This window comes from Sarcophilus harrisii, chromosome 5 (genome assembly GCF_902635505.1).
Source record: "Sarcophilus harrisii chromosome 5, mSarHar1.11, whole genome shotgun sequence".
Classification (NCBI taxonomy): Eukaryota; Metazoa; Chordata; class Mammalia; order Dasyuromorphia; family Dasyuridae; genus Sarcophilus; species Sarcophilus harrisii.
Genome location: NC_045430.1, coordinates 193,544,216 through 193,565,816, shown reverse-complemented (window position 1 = coordinate 193,565,816; position 21,601 = coordinate 193,544,216). Strand labels below are relative to the sequence as shown.

At 34.1% G+C, this 21,601-nt stretch overlaps 1 protein-coding gene across 3 annotated transcripts in view; it reads left to right on the top strand.

Moving 5' to 3' along the window:
- TPK1 (thiamin pyrophosphokinase 1) overlaps positions 1-21,601 on the top strand; it is a 506,842-nt gene that overhangs the window by 372,243 nt on the left and 112,998 nt on the right. For all 3 annotated transcript variants that reach the window (XM_031939305.1, XM_031939306.1, XM_031939307.1), the window contains one exon: positions 2,020-2,131. In XM_031939305.1, coding sequence (XP_031795165.1) covers positions 2,020-2,131 — 112 coding nt within the window. The remainder of the gene's footprint in view (positions 1-2,019; positions 2,132-21,601) is intronic.

Sequence of the window (21,601 nt, the reverse complement as noted above, 5' to 3'; positions counted from 1 at the left end):
TCCATCATACCTCCCTATCTCTAGTTTATCAGTATCTTTCTTAAATATAATGTTTAGAATTAAACATGCACGCTGAATGTTCTCTAAACAGTTATGAGTACAGTAAGACTGTTATACTCCACTTTATTTTGGGGGGGGGATATAGCTTTTCTTTTAATGTAGTCAATTCAAATATACTTTTTTTTGGATGCCATATTGTATGGTTTGTTCATTGAGTTTACAATCTACTAAAATTTGACCCATAATTTTTCTAGATTAACATTTATGTGGCCACCTTATAGATCCCCCAATTTAGTTATTTGTGAAGTTGATTTTTTTTTAAGTGTAAAATTTGAGGCTCATCCTGATTAAATATCCTTTTATTGGATTTAGTCCAGTGTTCTAGTCTATTGGGATCTTTTTCTTGCATCAAAAATGTCATACATTTTATTAATGTTCCCTTACATATTTGTTTTGTTCATCATTTCCAATTCAGCAAACACTTTATGTATGTCCAAGTCATTATGATATGTATCCAGGATAACCAGAACAGTCCCTGACCTCAATGACTTAATTGTGACTTACAGGATATAACACATATAGATAGCAAAAAAGCAAATCATTTTAGGGAAGAGACATTATCTACCAGAGAATGGACGGAATAGGAAGAATTAAGAAAGGGTTTCTTTGGGAAGTGGCAACAGAACAAAGGATGATGGAGTTTAAGGTTGTAATACACATAGATGAGAAGGGTTAATTCATTCCAAGTTTCAGGGACCAACTGAGGAAAGGCACATAAATAACATGAAATGTTGTATGCTAAGTAAGGGCAAGTAGACTTTCCAAATTTAGTACTAATGCTCTGTAGATAGTAGATTCAGCAAGTATTTGTTTTGCAAGTATTTGCATTTATATATTCATCTTTGTAAAAAGTATCAGAAAGAAAAGTGTCAGAATAATATTCTACAAATCCTAATAAGTTTAACTGAACCTTTTACATTCTAACTCTAACCATTAAAACCTTAACTTTTACTACCTTCCTCAGCTTCCTTTCTCTTTTGATTGGAAGGGTGGAAGGTAGAGCTTCCTCCCAATGTCTTCCTTTATGGAGAGCAGAAACTGGATTTAGGGCCTTTATTCTGCATCTGCTGCTTTGTTTGGTTTCAACTCCGTGGAATACAATCTCTCCCACTCATTCCTGCTGCCTTTTATGTTAGATTGTCTATTAGATTGTAAGCTTCTTGAGAGCAATAATTGATTTTCTTTTTATTAAGTTTACCTCCAATTCTGTGGTAGGTGCTTAATAAATTAAAAAAAGTTTATTGGATTGAATTGGACTAGAGCAGTTGATTGGCACAGTAGATGAAGTGCTAGTCCTGGACTCAGAAGATCCGTGTTCAAGTGTGACCTCGGTAAACTGCTTTCAGACTCAGTTTCCTCATCTGTAAAACAAGGATTAATAACAACATTTATCTCAACAGGATTGTTATGAAGATCAAATTATTTGTCAAATGTTTAGTATGCTAGACTAGCTAAGTGACACAGCTGAAGTGTGCTCAGGTTAGAATCAGGGAAGCTTCATCTTCCTGAGTTCAGTTTTTGTCTCAGATACTTACTGGTTGTGTGATCCTGGGCAAGTTACTTACCCCTGTTTTTCTCGATTTTCTTATCTGTAAAATGAGCTGGAGAAGGAAATGGCAAGCCATTCTATTATCTTTGTAAGAAAACTCCAAATGAGATCAAAGAGAGTAAGGAATGAGAAATGAACGAATGATAGTAACCAAAAAAAAATTTTTTTTGATCACAGTGTCTGAAACATAGTAGGTACTTAATATTTGTCATTTCTTACTCCCCCTTGCAAAAAAAAAAAAAACCTTTCTTACAATTCTTGGAGCACACAGTGAATTAGTGTTTAACTTAAATCCTTCTCTTTCCTAGAAACATTCTTGTCAGTTTCTGGGAATCCACTTCTTCAGTGGATCTGTGATATATTTGAGGATATGGTAGGACTTCCTAATAAACAGTTTTTCTTTTCCATAGGGAAAGCACAAACTGCATGTAGACACAGGATTTGAAGATGATTGGTGTGGACTTATTCCTATTGGACACCCTTGTAAGAAAGTCACCACAACAGGTCTAAAATGGAACCTCAGTAAGTAAATTTCCTTTTTATCCTTGCTAAAACTCATTTTGAAATTAAAAAAAAATTAATTTTTCACTGTGTCAGAATGTATTTGCATAATTTCTCTACATGTATGCTTGCTTTTTTCCTTCCACCAATGTTTTCACAACTGGGACAACACTAAAAATTGTCAGTTTTATAGGTTAGGTCTATGTGATGTTTGAATTGAATATGCTTATCTACATGGTATGATTTGAAAATCTTCAGGAAGGCCTTATACAAAATTACCCTATATCCATTACCTAGCTTATTCTTGAAATTCATTGATTCTTTTGAATTAAGTATTGAACTTTGAAGATTACTTTTAATATTCTTCTGGGAAGGGTTACATCTTTAGTGAATAATGACTTAAATGTGAATTAAGATGCTTCTAGTATTATCTTTGAGAGGAAATTTTTGGAACAGGAGTGTGCTGAATAATTAGGGAGAGAACAGAGTTCTGAAAAGGAAGGCAAAGGACTGAGGGAATGCTGGTGGCATGTCTGGAAACACAATGTTCTGAAGATAGCATTTATCTATTCAAAATCATAGAATATTAACTATAGAAAAGACTATAGATTATGCCTAGAATCGGGCCAATAAGCCATAACAAAATTTCTTCCTTGGACAGCCATTGTTCTCATATAAAGAAACAAAGTCTGTGAAGTTTTTTGAGGTATTAAGAAATTTTCTACTGTATTATATTTTGAGTAGGCCTTAACTATCTCCTTAAACTTTGACTTGAAAAATGAAAAGAATCAATCTAATTAAATATATTGGGTATTATAGACTGTCACAAGGAATACTACCACACAAATGTAACAAACTGATTTGAGTGATTGCAAAAGGATTTCACATTTTAGGAGACTAATATATCTAGGATTCTGAAATAAAACTCTAAAATCATTAATTTCTTGATGAAATGTAAAAGCTTCAAAATTACATAGGAAAATAATTTCTTTTTTTTTTTTTCAAAATAATACTATAAGCATAAGAATTTTAAAATTCTTAGTAATAATTAGGAGCCACTACTGGTATTTTAAAACATATGTCTAGAGAGCTCATCAGAATCTGAAAGACCTGCCAGATCTGGTTCTTCTAATGGAGACTTTTTGGAAAACCTTCCAGTTTAAAACAAGTGCTTTACTCTGAATGCTTTTATATTTATTTCAAGGCCCTGAATCTGGTATGACTCTCAGTTTCAAAAGCATAAAAGTGAATAAGGAGGATCTTTTGTCCCATTTCCCCCTCAAAAATAAAAATAATAATAATATGAAAGGAGGATAAAGAAAAGGACTTTGGAAACTGCCTTTCATCATATGAACTTGCTTATATTACCTTGTAATGTCCTGTGGGATTTTAAATATTATTACTTTTCGCTGGTGTCCCATTCCCCAAAACTACCCTTCCTTTCCAATAGAGAAATTAGTAATATAGTCCTCTGAACTCAAGAGTTCCCTGAAAAAAAGAAAAACTATTGGCAATGTTTGATAAGTTAAATTCATTTAGTTTACCTTTTTTCATTCTTTTTTCCCATGTAACTTTCTAATTTAGGAGACTGTTCTGAATTGAAAAGCATCTTTCAGGTCTCTCATCTTAGTTCTCATCTCTGATTTAGAAACAAAAAAAAAAAGAACATCTAAAACCTTGTGAAAGTAAAGTTAAGATAGACCTTGAGTTAAATAACTTATTTGCCTAAGATCATAAAGCTAGTTGATGGTAGAGCTTGCATTAAAATTAAGGTTTCATTTCCTCTATTTTAAGTTGTGGCCAGACAGCTGTGAAAGCACTTTGGAGTCAGAAAATTCAAGTTCTGGTTCCCTCTCTGCCATTTAGTACTTCAGTAACTTAGCGGAAAAAAGTATATTTCTCTAGTACTAAACATCTTCATTTATAGATTGATGAGTTGATCCAGAAAACTTAGGACAATTCCAACTCAATCTAATATTGTGTGTTTTTATGAGCAAAAAATTATAGCTATTAAACATAACAAAATGCAGAGAATGGCTTGTGAGCTGGTTGAAGTCTTTGGCTTTGTATGTTGAGACAAAACCACAGGAAACCCAGATTACTTCAGTTAATTCTTCTCATGTAATGTGGGGTATGTGAAGGAATAGGGATATTCTTCTCAGCAAGCATTTCCTCAGCTTCATTATATGTCAGGAACTGTGCTAAGTGAATAGGATGCAAAAAATAAAGTTAAAAAACAGTATCTCCCCTCAAGAAGCTTACATTCTACTGAGACAACAGGTAATTAGGTACATACAGGACATAGAGAGAATGGAGAAGGTATAGTGTCTTAAGGGAATGAGGGGGAAGGAGAAGAGAGGACTAGACTGGGGATAAAGGGCCTTGAGCTGAGTCCAGAAGGAAACCAGGGAAACCAAGACAGGACCATGATAACACAAAGCATTAGGCTGAGGGTTGGCCAGTACAAAGGCACAGTGAGGAATAATGAAATATATCCTATTTGAGAAGTTGCAGGTAGGTCAAGTATATCTGGATCATAGAATATGTGGAAGGGGGAATAAAGTGTAAACAAGCTAAAAAGGTTATGAGTAATTTTACATGTCAAAAAGAAGAGTTATTTGATTGTGGGGTAATAGGGAGTCCCTAGAACCCACAGAGCAAGGCCTGAAAGAAAGACTGATATAGTTAGAATTTTGCTTGGCAGCAGAGTGAGGGATATATTCAGATTTGGAGGAGGGAGTTGGAAGATGATTACAATCATCTAAGAGACAGGTATTGATGGACTGAAGCAGGGTTGTAGCTGTGGGAATGGAGGAGAGAAAGGGATGTATCTCAGAATTGGGGAAAGAGAGAAATTAAAAACATAACAGATATCAATAAAAACTCATAACAGTGTAGTCCAGAAGAGGCCTAATTAATTTTATGAACCTATCTCCATCATCACTTTTGAGTTCAAAAACCTTATAAAGCATCCTGTTTGCTCTGGGCTACTCCCAAACCTTAGCCATGCTTCCTGTTCTTAGTCTTGTGGATGGATGATTCTCATTAGTACTTGCTTCTACCCTATGGCCCATTCCTTTACAGCTTCACTTTCTAAAAGGTGACAACAATACAAGAAGACAAGATCATCCATGTTAATGAGTACAAATGTGTTTTTGCCCTTTTCTAGAACACATATTTATATTTTAAAAGAGGCCTTCTGGAAATGTTGCCTTAACAAGATACTATCTCTCTTCAGAATTAATTAAATTATAGTTCTGCTTTGGGGACTGGAGTTGGGGGTGGGTCACAACATAGAGTTAGGCAGATTCAAAATTATGAATGCCTTTAAATTTCATCACAAAGAAACAGCCTTTTCTCTATATAGGACTATTGTTATTTGAAGAAGGCTACAAAGAAAATATTAGCCCCAGTATACTGTGAAAATGCTTCATAAATGGGTGGCTTCAAGTCAGTAGCTACACTAGGAAAACAGAAATCCATGTACAAAACAAATAGATTCATAAAGAAAGATTAAATTTTGGGTTCAATCAATTTTATTATGGAAAAACTACATAAATATAATTGTTAAAAGAAGGCCCTAAATACTTCTGTTTGAGAGCATATTCCTTGATGACTTGCATGAGAGGGCAGGGAGATGGTGTCTTTGACTTTGGTTCTGCTATTAATTCCATGAGTATGAATACCAATGAAGATCTACAAAGAACATGATTGTTCAAATATGGAAGCTACTGACATTACTTTATATATAGTTATAATCTCAGTTCCCTACTTGTACTAGACATTTCTAACACTTTTTTCTCTTTTAAAATTTGTACCAGGTAAAGTCCATTTTTAGAGTTTAGGCCTTAACTACTATTATTTAACTTGTTCTCAAAGACTCTGAACTTGGGTCTTTTAAGGAGATATTCTTATCTTTATATTCCCAAAATAGCTGTGCATCATCTATATAGTTATAGCTCCTTGAGAATTTGATTTGGGACCCTGTAACTCAGGTTTTCCAGCAAAGCAAATAGTCAAACAGTAACAACAACAACAACAACAAATCCCCAAAAGTTCTTTTAAATCTAACTATGACTTAAATATATGATTTAATACATAAGTCTCCTACACCAATTAGTAATTAAGTATTAAAGCATATTATAGAATTGCAGAAAAAGTGCTAACATGCTTTTGGGGATTTTAATCAGTACATCAAATTTTGGGATGTTTGGTATTTGTCTTTTAGATCAGCAAGCAAGGAGAGATGGTTGAAAAAGTCTACAATTACTAAAGGATGTAAATTTTGCATAAGTAGGTGGTAAAAATTTCAAACCACATAGTGGGAGAAGACAAAGACAAAAAGAAAATGGGTTTAGGAAGAAAAGAGAAAATTAATAAAGAAAAAGGGAAGAGATTTTTGGCAGGATCTAATGATAGAAAACAGTGAAACAAGAGAAATGCAAATTCTAAAGTATCTAGTTTCAAACTTTTAAATAATTTTGATAAATCACTTTTAAAAAATACCTTAGCATTGCCAACTCTTTGGTGAGACCTCTTATTTAAAACAACTGACAACTCCAAGTGCATTCCAAGTGGCTTATTCATAGTCCCTTTCTTTGTATTACTTCAAAGAAATCGAGATGGAAAATAGAAGGAAAATTGACAGCATGAAATTATTTCTTAACATTGACAAGAGTGAATTAAAGCTCTCAATGCAGGTGGAGCAGTATTGAATACTAAAATTAGCATGGAAATCGAGTTCAACAACAATTTTTGTCCTTATGTTATATCATTCTAAAACTTTGTCATAATACCTGCTTAGGATTTCTATCCAAGTTAGCTGGAAGAGCATTTAAATGTTAAGCTAACAATGGGACAATTTCAGCATCCATAAAAATATAGTGCTTGCTAATGTTGACTTTTATGAGAAAGCTGTTCTTCCATCCCCACTCTACATGGCATAATCTTTGCAACTCTGAAAGTCATTCATTCTAGTAAGCCATCACAATTTGTTACACCTGTAATGCCCACTTGGGCTATAAATACCTCATGAGTTAATGCCTTTATTTATTTATTTTTTTTAATTAAATTCCCACATGCAAAAAAAAAAAAAAAAAAAAAAAAAAAAAAACCACTCTACCCGAAACACTTTCTTTAACAATATCTACCAGATCTAAAACTATATTATAAAGTAGCAATCACCAAAACTTTTTAGAATTATCTAAGACTTAGAGTGACGGATCTATGGCATAAGTTAGATAACAAAAGACACAGTAGAAAATGACTATAATAAAATCTGCTGTTTGATTAACCCAAAGACTCTAGTTTCTCGAATAATAATTTGACAATAACTCCTAGAAAAAAGGAAAATAGTATGGCAGAAATTAGACCTAGAACACCATCTCACACCTTATACCAAGACCTGGTTAAAATGCATATATATGATTTAAACATAAAGGATGATACCATAAGCAAATTGGGAGTTCAAGGAATAGCTTAACTATCAGATTTGTGGAGAAGGAAAGAATTCATGACCAAACAAGATACAGAGAATATGAAATATAAAATGCATAATTTTGATTACATTAATTTTTTTTCCCACAAACAAATCCAATGCAACCAAGATTAGAAGGAAAGCAAAAAACTGGGAAACAATTTTTACATCTCTCATAAAGGCTTCAGTTTGCAAATATATTGAAAACAGAGTCAAATTTACAAAAATACAAGTCATTTCCCAATTGATAAAAGGTCAAAGGATATGAACAGCATTTTTAGTTGAAATTAAAGCTATCTATGATCATATTAAAAATATTCTAAATCTCTATTAATTAGAGAAATGCAAAGTAAAACAACTCAGGTACCATCTCATACTTATCAGATTGATTAATATGACAGAAAAGGAAAATTATAAATTTTGGTAAAGATGTGGGAAAATTGGAACACAAATGCATTTTTGGAATAATTATAAATTGATCTAACTGTTCTGAAAATTTGGAACTCTAGCAGAGATCTATAAAGCTGGGTATATTCTTTGAACCAGCAATATCACTGCTTAAAAAAAGGCAAAAGAACTCACATGTACAAAAATATTTATAGCACTTTTTTTGTGGTGACAAAGGATTGGAAATTAAGGGGATACCATTAGTTGGGAAATGATGAACAATTTGTATTATATAAACATAATGAATTATTATTGTTCTATAAAAATGAGCAGCTAAATAAATATTTATTGGATATATGCAAATTAAAGCGCTTCCAAAGTTCTACTCATCAGGTTATAAAAGATGACCATGAAAATAAGAAATATTGGTCAGGTTGTGACTAATTGAGTACACTGGCATTCTCTTGTTTCAGTCATTATGATATCGAATTTGAAACTATGACTAAATAGTTCTTTAGCTCTATTACTTTTATTCAGCTATCAGATCCAAAGAAGTTCAAGAAAAAGGAAAACATTCTTTGCCTAATAATTAATAATAAAAAATAGCAAAAAAGAAAAGAAAGAAAAATGACGAGCAGGCACATTTCAGAAAAACCTGTAAAAACTTGTGTGTAATGATGCTACATGAAAGAACAGAACTGGAAGAACATTGTACATAATAACAACATTGTGGCAATTAGGTACGATAGACTTACTTCTTTTCAATAATACTCAATAATAATACTTCAATAATACTCTTTTCAGTAATCCAAGACAATTCCAAATGACTTAAGATGGAAAATGCTATCCATTTCCAGAGAAAGAATTATGAAGAATGGATGCAGATAGAAGCAAACTGTTTTCACTGTTGTTTTTTCTTTCTCATGATTTTTTCCTTTTGTCCCTCTTTTACAAGTTGACTAATGTGGAAATGTATCTAAAATGATTGTATATGTGTAATTGATATATTGCTAACTTTTCTGGGGGTGGGAGAAGGAAGGGAAGGAAGGAAAAAAATTCAGAACTCAAAATCTTACAAAAATGAATGTTGAATGATTCCAGATAAAACATGTTACCTGATTCCTGATAGAAAGATGAAGGACTCAGAGTACAGAATCCAAATTTTTTTGGACATGGCCAGTGTGGAAATTTGTTTTAATTAACCATTCATTCTTGTAACCAAATTTGTTTTCAATTGGAATTGATTCCAAGATTAGGGAGTGGGGTGGGAGGATAAGAAAGAAGGTAGATTTTTGCTGATTGGAAAAAAAATAAAATATAATCTTAAAAAAATGAATGTTGAAAACTATCTTTACATATAATTGGAAAAGAATAAAATAATATGAAATACCATTTTTTTTTAAAGACAGAAAAGATACTTCTAAATTGTTAGATTAATTTTTCCTGCTTGAATTAGGTACAGTTTGCTTTTGCTATGTGAGTTTCTATCTAAAAAACAAATAAAAAGCTTCCTTTGTTAATCACTCTCTGACTAGACAGTTGATACCCTTATAAAACATGACCCATTAAGAACACTCCTAACACAGATTTCTGTTTGCTAAAACCAGACGGGCTCAGCTAGTGTAGTCCACCTCATCCTTCTCCCCAGATGCATGAATTTGGTAAGAGACATAATGGATTGAAGGAATATCATAAGAAAAATAAAAACAAGACTCTTATAACACTGTATTTTTCCACAGGCATCCCGTAATAACTAACGTATGATTGTCTTCGTGACTTGCATTACATTCAGTATGGTTTCTGGACCAAAAATATTATTATTTATTTTTTAAAAATCTCTCTACTTATTAATGTCTGGAATGCCTCTAGTTATTTTGTAATTTTTCTAATTGGTAAATTGTCTTTTTCCAAAATTAGGAATAAAAGATTTATCATGTAAATAGGCTGGAACAGGCAACTCACTTGTGAGGCTGAATTTCTATCAAAGTAAAAGTCACTGCTAGCAAAAACTTTTCCTGTTAAATTTTAGAAAGAGAGAAGGAAAGAAGGGAAGAAAGGAAGGGGAGGGAAGGAAAGGAAAAAGAAAAAAAAAAGGAGAAAGAAAAGAAAAGGAAAGGAGAAGAAAGGAAAAGAAAAAGGAAAAATACTTTAATATGCACTCAGAGGACATTATTTTCCCTATCTGGAAGTAGATAGCATATTTTATCATGAGTACTCTGACATTGTGGTAGATCATTGTATTGATCAGTTACTAAGCCTTTCAAAGTTAATTATATCTACACTGTTGCTGTCCCTGTGAAGACTGATCTCCTGGTTCTGCTCATTATACTTTAAATCGGTTCAAATAGGTCTTCTCAGATTTTTATGAACTGTCCTCTTCATTTCTTTCAGTAAAAGAGTATCCCATCACATTCATTTATTGTAACATGTTCAACCAGTTCTCAATTGAAGGGCATTTCCTCAGTTTTTCTTTACATCAAAAAAAAAAAAAATACACAAATACATGCATACATACATACAGATGGGTCATTATCCTCTTTCTTTGATCTCTTTGGGATAAATTTCTACTAGTGGAATTGCTGGCTCAAAAGGTATACACAGTTTAATAGCCTTTACACCATAGTTTGAATTCCTTTCCAGAATGGTTAGACTAGTTCACAGCTTTCCAAAATCCCTTTCAACATTTGTCATGTTAGTAAATCTGATGGAAGTGAGGTAGTAACATGGAGTTGTTTTTTTTTTTTTAATTTGCCTTTCCCTAGATATTAATGATTTAGAATATTTTATATGACTATTGATAACTTTGATTTCTTCCTCTAAAAACTGCCTATTTCCCTTGACTATTTATCAGTTAGGGAATTACTCTTATTCTTGTAATTTGGCTTGGTTACCTATATATGTCAGAAATGAGATGTTAATCAGAGGAACTTCCTGCAAAGATTTTTTTCCCAGGTTCCTGCTTTTCTTCTAATTTTAGCTGCATTAGTTTTGTTATTCATTAAGACTTTTTTTGATACCTAGAGAACATTCTTTTCTTCCCCACTTTAGTCCACAGGGGAAAAGACACCAAGCAAAGTTAGTATTAGCATTCAGAGAGACTATTTTTAGGTCTTATTTTTTGAAAAACTGTTGTAAGTCAGTTTAGTGCTTCCTGCTCTCAAATAAAGATTCTATTTTCCCTCATGTAGGACTGTCACATAGCCCACTTCAAACATGCAGATAAAATGCATTAAAATATATTTCATTAACTCAGCCCAAATACTGTTTTATAAGTTGTAGGGACATGATTGATTTCTCTTCTTTTTGGTATTTGCCCTTGTGATTCTGCAGAGAACACTAGGAACTAGCAATAATTCACCACATGACTCAGAGTTCTCTCTCTCAATCTCTCTCTCTCTCTCTCTCTCTCTCTCCAATAATATGACAACCAATATTTATCAGTTGGTTCTGGGTATTTAAATATGTAAACAATTAATATATATTTTCAAGGAATATTACAAATGGGGATCTATATCTTAGCTATTCTTTCACTGACTTGCATTCAAGAACACTATTATATTTCAGGTTTGCCTCCTATATTGTCTGAATGACTTGATTTCTAGTATTCATGTGGGCAGATTGACTAATGGGAATGACTTCAGTGTAAGCTCAAGAGTCCTTTTCTATTTCCCCTCTCTGATGTTTCATTTTTGTGCTGATTCAGAAGTGAGTTCTGTGCACTCAGCCGTGCATTTAATATATTGAGATGAGAGAACAGCAGTCCTTAGTGATTACGTGAAATATAGGAGAGAAGTGAGGGGGAATCACAGGTAAATAGTGATTGCAAAAGGGTGAGGAGGGAGATATAGCTATGTTTCCATAGTGAGTTAATTTGGCCATTCTGATTTATCTGGAATTTTATAGAAATATAGCTGGACTTTTATTTATAAATAAATCAGGACAGAACCTGACTTTAACTATCACCCAAAGGAATCAGTTCTTATAGAGAGAGCACTAATACTGCCAACTGCCAACCAACCACCTGCAATGGGCAGATAATTATTTTATTATGATTTCATCAATATCCATGCATTCAATGAACATCTATAAGCTAATGGTTTCTATATCTACCTATCTAGCTTTCTTCAATTCCTAACTAATGTCCCACCTTTTGAAAGGAAGCTTTATATTTCTCCATTAATGCTAGTGCCATTCTTCTTGGGATCATCTCCAATTTATTTGGTATATTCTTGTTTGTGCATAGTTGCTTGCATATTGTCCCATGAGACTGTGATTTTAGCATATATGAAGACAGGAGTAACTGACTTTCTTTGTATCCATAGTACATGTGTTTCATTCTCCAAAGTTGCCCTTTCCCATATTCTTTAGAGAAATTAGTAACATAATTACCTGAAGCTCTTTGAGATGAGTTTGTAGTTTCCTTAAAAAAGAAAAGTGGTGACGATGATGATGATGATTTGCAGTTAGGTGGATATCTTTTACATTGCCTGTCCAGTTTGAGATGTCAAGAAGGAGGGTAGTAACATGTGAATGTGGCTTAGCACAGAGGTTAGGCCTAGGAGTGTTGATTTAGGAGTTTTTTGCATTGACCATAAGGGAGTTCATGATAACTGAGTTGAGAAGATCTCCATGTGGACACAGTTGAGAAGTGAGACTGTCAAGTAAATGAAGGTGACCAGCCTATAAATCCTGTGTCACAGCATTTCATCTTGGGGCAGCAGAAGGTTCCCAAGAGGCATGGTTATAGGGCCAGATAGGAGTAAAGAGAAGACCCTTCTGTTGTGCTAGAGAAAAGGTATCATGTCTGCAGATTGGAACCTACATCCTGCGAGTCTTAGCAATGCATGTTGTCCCGTGCAGGGAAGGTGCCTTTGTGCATGACAGAGAGAGGTGTCCCATGCTACTATTTTCATTTAGAGCTTTACACTCAAGAATCTCAAAGAGTTTAATAAATCATTCCTCAGAACAGCTTAGTGAGGCTAGGAGGGGTCAGCCATTAAATTATTTCTCATTTACACTCAGGCAGAGTTTAAGTGATTTGTCCGAGGTCACACAAGTACATCTGGAAACAGGAACTGGGTTTCAAAGCTCCAAACTCCTGTCTTCAGCCGTGAGAATCCTTCTAAGTAATGATCCATTACACTGTGGTTTGGTCCCATATCAGACCAGTGTTCATGTTTTTATGTGTGCATATTATAGTTCAGATATATCCTAGATACATTAGCACTTTTATTTTCTGAAAATCAACTCTATCTTTTTATTTGTTCTAATTCCTTGACAGTATTAAATGGTATACATTAACAGCTGTTTTGCTCTTTCAGCTTTTTGCCCATTGGAAACAATCTAGTTTCTCTTTAAAAAAAAAAAAGAAAGAAAAAGAAAGGAAAGCTTTCTCACTTTCATATATATTAGAATTTGCCTGGGGAAAAATTTTTGCAACGAAAAAATAAGCCTTTATCATAAAATTTTTTGTTTTCTTTTTTTAACTAGTTACATCACTTAATAAACTTATCTGTAAACATTTTTTTCAAAATTGCCCCCTTGCAACATAGCAATGGTAACTCTCCCCATGGAAAAGAAACAGGTTATGGGCAATTTAAATCTGACATATAATTAAAGAAAATATAAATTGAATACCTGTGGTGTTTTCAATTGACTTGTTTTTCACCAAAGACTGCTTTTCTCAATACAGATAAGGACAAGAGGGGCTTTCTTGTTTGTTCCCTTAGCACTGCATGTAATCAGTAACTGTAGGAACTGGACAAGATTCAGTGCCCATCTTGTCATGCTCTGGAATAGGGTACCTGTCCCATGACCCATATGCCAATCAATAAACCTTCAATTAGCGCCTGCTTTGTGTCAGGCACTGTGCTGATAATTATACATATAATGTATCTGAAGAAAGTGTATAAAAATAATTATGATTCAGAGTATCCCAGGTATTTTACTGCTATTTTCAGTTATTTAATCCTAAAATTGCACCAGTGCTTTAGGGACATCCTATATAGCACCTTAATCTTCACAAAACACTTTCCTGATAACAGTCCTCTGGGAGTAGGTCATGAAAGTTTCATTATACCCATTTTTAAAAAGAGTGAAACTTGGAATCAGAGAGGTTGAGACATTTATCCTTGGTCACATGTGTAAGCTGACTTTCAAATAAGATGTTGGGGGGAAGGGCCACATTGTGTTGTTTGCTGCCTACAGAATGTGATTCCTTATCTGTGGAAAGAATGCTGATTGTGTGGGAGCAGAATTAGTGTGAGAGCATTGGAGAGGAAAGCCATTCTTTATATCTTCTCAAGAAAGAGTATGTGATTCTGGATTATTATGGGAACAGGAAAGAGGAAGAGGGACAGGGAGAGGAAGAGGGAGAGATTGATTTTTGGAAAGACTATATAGGGTTTCTAGCTCCTCAAAATGTCTTCGATTTCCTGTTTCCTTGTCCTGAAATTTTTCTTAGGGAATTTCTTTTTTGATGAGATTGGGGACTCTCTTACTTAAGACAGGATTCTTTTTAATTACATATAAAAGGTTCATTCTTCTGACATATTTGATCTGTATTTTTCTGACTTGTTTACTATTTGGATAAAGGAATTTACTCCCTATTTACCGATTTGTAATAGTCTTCTGTGTAACTAGCATTTTATGGGAAGGCATCAAGCCAATTAAGCTAAGAGCTATCCCTTTAAAGAATAGCAATCAGGGAAGTTAGCAGTTTTTGAACCTAAAAATCATGGTCCTGATCCAACTAGATTGGGTAAAGGGGATAGATATGATTCTTTCAAATGAGAACTAGGTAACCAGTTTCATTGCCTCTTTTCCTGCTCTCCTCAAGGCAGGAATCTCAGTGTCTTTTTGAGAAGGGTTAGCAAGATTCCAGGTATCTCTCCATACCTTTTAGACATCCCTTTTGGTCATACAAATAACCCCTATGAGCAGTGTGCTTTTTACATGACTATTTTGGTTTGGAGCTGAAGCTTAAACTAAAGTCTCCTGTTTTGAATTCTCTTCTTCTTTAACCTATTTCAGGCTGCCTCTTATGTAAATGTACCATTTTGATTTTACTCTGATTCATTTTTTAAGAAATAGTAACTTTTTAATTTTTCAAAATAAATGCAAAGATAGTTTTCAACATTCACTCTTACAAAACCTTGTGTTCTAAATTTTTCTCTCCCCCTCTCTACCTAAACAGCAAATAATTCAATGTAGATCAAACATGTGCAGTTCTTCTAAATATATTTCTACATTTATCATGTTGCGCAAGAAAAATAAGATCAAAAAAGGAAAAAAAGAGAAAGAAAAAAATGAACAAACAACAATGACAAAAAAGGTGAAAATACTAATTGTGATCCATATTCAGTCCCCATAATCCTCTCTCTGCATGCAGATGGCTCTCTCCATCACAAATCTATTGGAATTGGCCTGTTTGATTCATTTTCATAGGAACTAATTTGTAAACATAAATAGAACTCTATCAGGCTTTATCCTTGGCTATGTTGTCATTAGTAGAGTATTAAGTTATTTCTTCTCATTGAGTTATCTTGTTTATTTCTATGTATGCACATGCACATGCATGCGTGCACACATACACACATACATTCTTTGCCAGGAGTTAGGAGGAAACAGATAAATGTGTTCAAGCATATGAGTGTCACAAAAGCAGATAAATTTGTGTGTAGAGGGAGGTGAAGGAAGTTGTTAAAATTCTAGGCTTTTTGGAGGGAGTTGGGGTTTGAAAGGGAACATCTGTTCTCCCAGATGCTTTTCTATAGTCCATGTGTATATTGCTCTGGTGATGAGGCAAGGACTAAAAGTAATCATTTAAACCTATCTCTAAAATGCTAAAAATGGTGATGAGTAATTTTAGTTTTGAAGGTAGCTGTTTTGGAGTGGGGGAGGGAGAGGAATAATAACTTAATCTTTTGTCTGTAGTTGATATGTTTGGTAATTTAAAGAGTCTGACACATGTGTCTTTCACTAGAAAAGAAATGATTTTGATTCAATGCCCTACATCCTTTAGCAGTGTGAAAAGACTATTTAGTGCAGTTCTAGAGCTGTGTAAGAAGCCTACTTAGAGGGTCCTCTAACTGTTAATGACTCTCTAAGTACTATTCTCAACATGTTTCATTTGTGTCGGTTTTGTCTCTGTCATTAGAGTATTAAAAAACTTGAAATCAGAAGCTACAGTTTAGCTTTCCTTTAGGACCCCCATAGCAGCAAGCATAGTATCACCGCTTCCTAAGTGCTTGCTGCATCCTAACCTTCCATAACTAAATCAAGCTTCTATACTGCTCTCATTTGCTTCAGCTCCTAGATATTACAGTCAGGTGCAAAATTTGGCAGGAAAGTGTTTTGTTCCAGATGCAGGAGTAAGAAGCAAAAGGGCCAGAACAAGATATCCTGGTAAGAAAGGTATAAACAGGGTCCAGGTCAGAAATTCATTAAAAAAAAAGATCCAAGAAAAGACTAGTGGGATGTGAAAGCAAGGTTATTACTTTGCAAAGTTCTATGTGGACAAATTGAACCAGACAGGGTATGATAAAGCTGTTTTTTCTTACTCAAGGGCCCATTCAGGTTTTAAGGCCTGCTCTATTCTCAGCCTTCCTTTTCACCCAAACCCTGCACACTTGAATTACAAAGAACTCTTCAGACTGTTCCCATCCTCCTTATTCTCTCTGGAGTTTATGAGGGCTTTTAAATAACTATTGCTTGAATCTGTGTATTCTTGAATACTTAAAGGAAGAAAGAGAAGAGAGAATATTTGAATAGGTATGGGAAGAAATAGAGAAGTATACATATATATGGAAACAAGTCTTGGGTATTCAAAAGAATGGATGACAAATGGAACATTCTTTAAAAAGATAAAGTATTTTTCTTTATTTCTATAAAGTACATGTTAGTTTCCTAAAGAGAAAACTAAGAGGATAATTACAGATTCATGTTTTGATAAGAACAATGTTCAATACAAAGAAATCACCTCCATGTTATCAAACACAAAGGAAATTTGTAAACGTTTTAGCAAACATAGGGGGAAAATATTTTCAAGCTTCGAATTTTCAGGAAGCATTTACTAAGTGCAAAATGTCATAGAGTTAGAGGTGGAAAGAATCTTAAAGATCTCCTACCCTCTCCTATTCCACATGAGGAAAATGAGGGTGTGGAACATTAAGTTGCTTTATCATATTTTGCTGAGAGGAGGTCATTGTGGAGGACGGTTCAGTCGAGGAACAATTTTCAAAAGTATCTATCTCTTTGGGAGAAATGGACAGAATTGACCACACTTGTCTGCATTACTGTGGCAGGCTCTGGAGATAACCAGTCCCTCTCTAGTTATTATTCAATTTCTTTGATGCCAAGTGACCAGGTTTATTTGCTCAGAATTAATGAGATTAGCTCCTGAAGGGTTTAGTTGAGGACCAGGGTCCACATGGATATATTTCTCGGAAAAGCTAATATATATTTTACAAATATATTGATAAAAACACTCTAAGCCCCCTAGCAAGATGTTGATTGCTAAGCTGAATCATGTCCTAGCCAGAAAAATGTAGTAAAATAAGTTATAGACCATTCTTCCTTTCTCAGTCTCAAACTCTATAGCAAACAAACAAAAACAGATGAAAACCTCAAGACAGTATTAAACTTTTATCTTTGCATAGAAAATAATTGTTAAAAATATAAATAGTATGTTGACAAAATTTTGATTCGCAAAGAAATCCTTAGAAATGAATCCCACTATGTTTCAGGAGGATAAAACAAAAAAGGCGGGGGAAGGGGGGAGAGGGGGAATGAGGTAGATCTACTGTTGTTCCAGTAGTTTCTCTAAGAAGCCAAATTTCAGACATTCAGACACTCTCTGTTGTATACTCCCAATAAACTGAGCTGCATGCCAGGAAAAGCAAGAACTCCAACCATTCCAAGACTTATAGTCAGTCTCCTGGAAAGCAACTTCCATCTGTTACAGCTGCTGTACTTGCATCTCTCTCTCTCCCTCTCCCTCTCCCTCTTCCTCTCATTCTCTCTCTCCCCCCTCTCTCTCCCTCCCTCCCCCTTTCTCTTCCCCTTCTTTTCTCTCTCTCCCTTCTCTCTCTCTCTCCTCCTCTCTCCTCTCTTCTCTCTTCTCTCCATTTTCTCCATTCAAAAGTGGAATGACATGTAAAGTTTGGTGGTTCTTCCTTTACTGAAGACTTTCAAGCAAAAGTTGAATAACCATTCATAACTATGTTTTGGAAAAGCTTCTTTTTTGGATATAGGTTAAATGAGATAACTACGATTCTATAGTGATTCCACAATATAGATCTATTGAATTAAGCATGATAGACTTTCTTAAGCCTTGCAAAAGTCTCCTTTAAGTCCCAACACTGCAGAAGTATATTAGGGACACCCTCTGATGACTAGCCATAAAGTAGAACTGTGTTTGAACAATTGCTATTGTGGAATAAACATGGAAGTTAATGGAATGGAGGAAGGTAAGGATAGTTGAATTAAAGATTTTATATGGGAATTAATAACAAATCTAGAAATCATCAAATAATGGCAAGGAATGGTAAAGAAAAATGAGTCAAATGATGAACTAGAATAGAACTGAATACTGGAGACGGTTCTAACCCAAGGTATTTATTTAGGGTCTCCTTGGTAGAGAAGGAGATCTTTGTCAGTGGACTATCTTATACTGCTAGGAATAGAATGTGAACTACTTTGGAGCATTTTTGTATAACTGACAACCACTTTAAAACCATTTGTATTTAATCAAAAAGTAAATATTAGCTGGTTACTCATAGGTCAGGGGTGTACTTTCCAGAAAAGAAAGCATGCAACAATTGGCCACTTAAGGTTTAAAACAACAAATCAGGGGAAAATAAATTGATTTACTCAAATATGCATGACTTTCCTGGAGGGAAAAAAGATGCTGAAAAAGTTCCCACTGATTTTCTTTGATGTACTGGGCTCTGAAGTAATGCTTCATTTTGCACAATGTAAATTGGGTTAGTAGAAAGGGTAAATACAACCCCAGAAATAATTCCTTTTTATATTTTTAAAAGATCAAAATTCTGAAATAGGAAATTCAGGACCTAGGAGTCTCATTGATTAGAAAACTATAATGTCGCAATATCAGAATTGTCTCTAATGAGATAGACAATAGGTTTGATTACATCCCTTGGGGGAAAATTTTAAGGAAGTCACTTGAAATGAAATTTAAGTGTTGGATTTGGAAGACATAAGTCCCAGTCTCTACTTCTACCCCTTTTAAATAAGTGTTATCCTGGGCCAATGTAAAAAGCACTGGCTGGAGTCAGATATCTTGGGCTCATATTTTTCCCGTGATATTTCCTCCTGTTTCATTGCAAGTTGATTTAACTATTCTGAGCCTCAGGTACATCATCTGTACAATGAGGAGTTTGAATTAGAGGGGATCGGAAATCCTTTCTAAAAGAGAAACCAGATCTCAATTTTCTCTTTTGGTATATGATAGAGTTGAACTTGGAGACCTTTCCAACCTTCATTGGAGGTCCTTTACAACTAAATCTCTGAATCTTTGCATTTAGATACTTGCTGAAAGTCTAAGGTTTGCAAAAATTTACTCAGCATCCATGTAATGCCTTGACTATGTTTTCTTATGTTTTATATCATAGCACTGAATCATTTGAATTTATTTTGAGACTGTGAACATCAGATGTTTCTTTTTAAAAGTCGCCAATCATACAGTGTGGGCTATATTTTCCATTTTTATTAAATTTATTACTTATTTATTGCCTGCTTTTATAACTTTCAGGTCTTTCTAAAACCTTTTAATTTGCACTGGTGAAGTCACAGACACAAAAACTCCTTATTCAATTCTTTGAATGCTCAGAATAAATTATAGAGAAATACAACTTTAACAATAAAGAATGAACAATAGGGTAAAATTAGGGCATGAAGTAACTACTCCTCTTCAGGGACTACAGCATTTCGGGGTCTGCTTTATCTGATTTTACAAAAGAAGAGAAGCTTGGAGGAAATTATTATTTGGGCTACAGATACTACTTATTAGAAGAGTTTTCATTATGGCAGATTTTTAGTTAATAATGCAAAGGGTAAAGTGGTGGATTTTTGATAGAGAATAGATAAATCTCATAAAGAGGACTGGTTGTCCTACCCAGATGCCAAGGACTAGGATATCATGGTGAGCCAAGGATATGTTACCGACTTCATTTCTGAATGTGTGAAAATATTAAATCTATATTGTGTCTGTTATTATGCTCATGCATCCCTAGGTGTTTCTGTTATTACAATGATTTCTCTTTTGGCATTATACTGTGCAGAAAATTTCTGTAGATATATTTTGTCTAATTTTTTTCTGGAAAGGTACAATTGCTGACATTTTATGCAATTTTACTTTTTCTTTTGGTGGGCTGTGACAATGAAAAAGATTCATGAGACAGTTTCTGGGTAATTTAATTATTTTTATTATTAAGGTTAGCTCATTATTGGTAAAAAGATGGTCATTTGGTTTTCTCTCTTTTCTTTCCCCATCATAGGAGGGACTCAGGGCTTATATGTTCTTTTGGAAGAAGAGTATCAACTCTGATTGGTTAATACAGTGGAAAATGAAATATATTAAAACAGGGAATAAGAGTAGCATCACATCACCAATGGACAGAGAAACTATCTCTATACCCACCCTACCCCAAGTCTTGGACTAATTTATTCAAAGAATGTATATCCTACCCAAGCCTGAGCAGAAGAATATAACTTCCATCAGTGTGGAATCTTGAGCAGGAGTTAATCCAATCTCATTGTCAGTAATGTCCCTCTAGAGACTGAACTTTTAAAAAGCAGGACTTTAGAAGAAGAGGAAAAGTCTGAATCTCTCCAAATTATTGGTTATTAATAATCATTTATTACAAATTAAAATGATTACCATCCATTTGGATATATTGTATCTATCTTATTCATCTCTTCTATCTGTCTGGCTACCTCAGTACCATATATATGCCACTTGGGATCCTTCTGTTTTTCATATATGCATATATTTGTACATTCATTGTAAGATGATAATTGGACAGAGAATTGAATGGGGGAGTACAGGAATATAATGGATTGCTTTTGGTAAATTTCAGCTTTTCTCTGAAACAGAATCCTATTTAGATGTGCATGTGTGCATATATATATACACACAAACACATGTGTGTGTATGTATTGTACCACTATGAGACATAGAACACTGAAAACTGTAAAGTAAATACCTCCCATAATGTAATGGTGGACAGGCCAACATTACAGTTACCAACTAATGACACAAAAATTTCTAAGTTTTTCTGTCGGAGTTGTAGTATTTTGACTAACTGATCCATGTCTGAAATCTTTTCACTCCATATCTCCATCTCTTGAATTCCCTAGCTTCTAAGATCTAGCTAATATCATACCTTATCTAAGAAGCCTTTCCCTGTCTTCCCTTAACATGATTCTCTTTCTCCTATTGATTATCTCCAATTATTCTTGATACATTTGTGTGTGTGTGTGTGTATATGTGTATTATATGTTTATACTTTATTATTTATGTAGAGTTCTTGGAACAATTCGTCTTTTTAGGCTGTAAACTCAGTGAGTGCTCAACTGTTCCTTTGTGTTTCCAGTACTTAGTACAA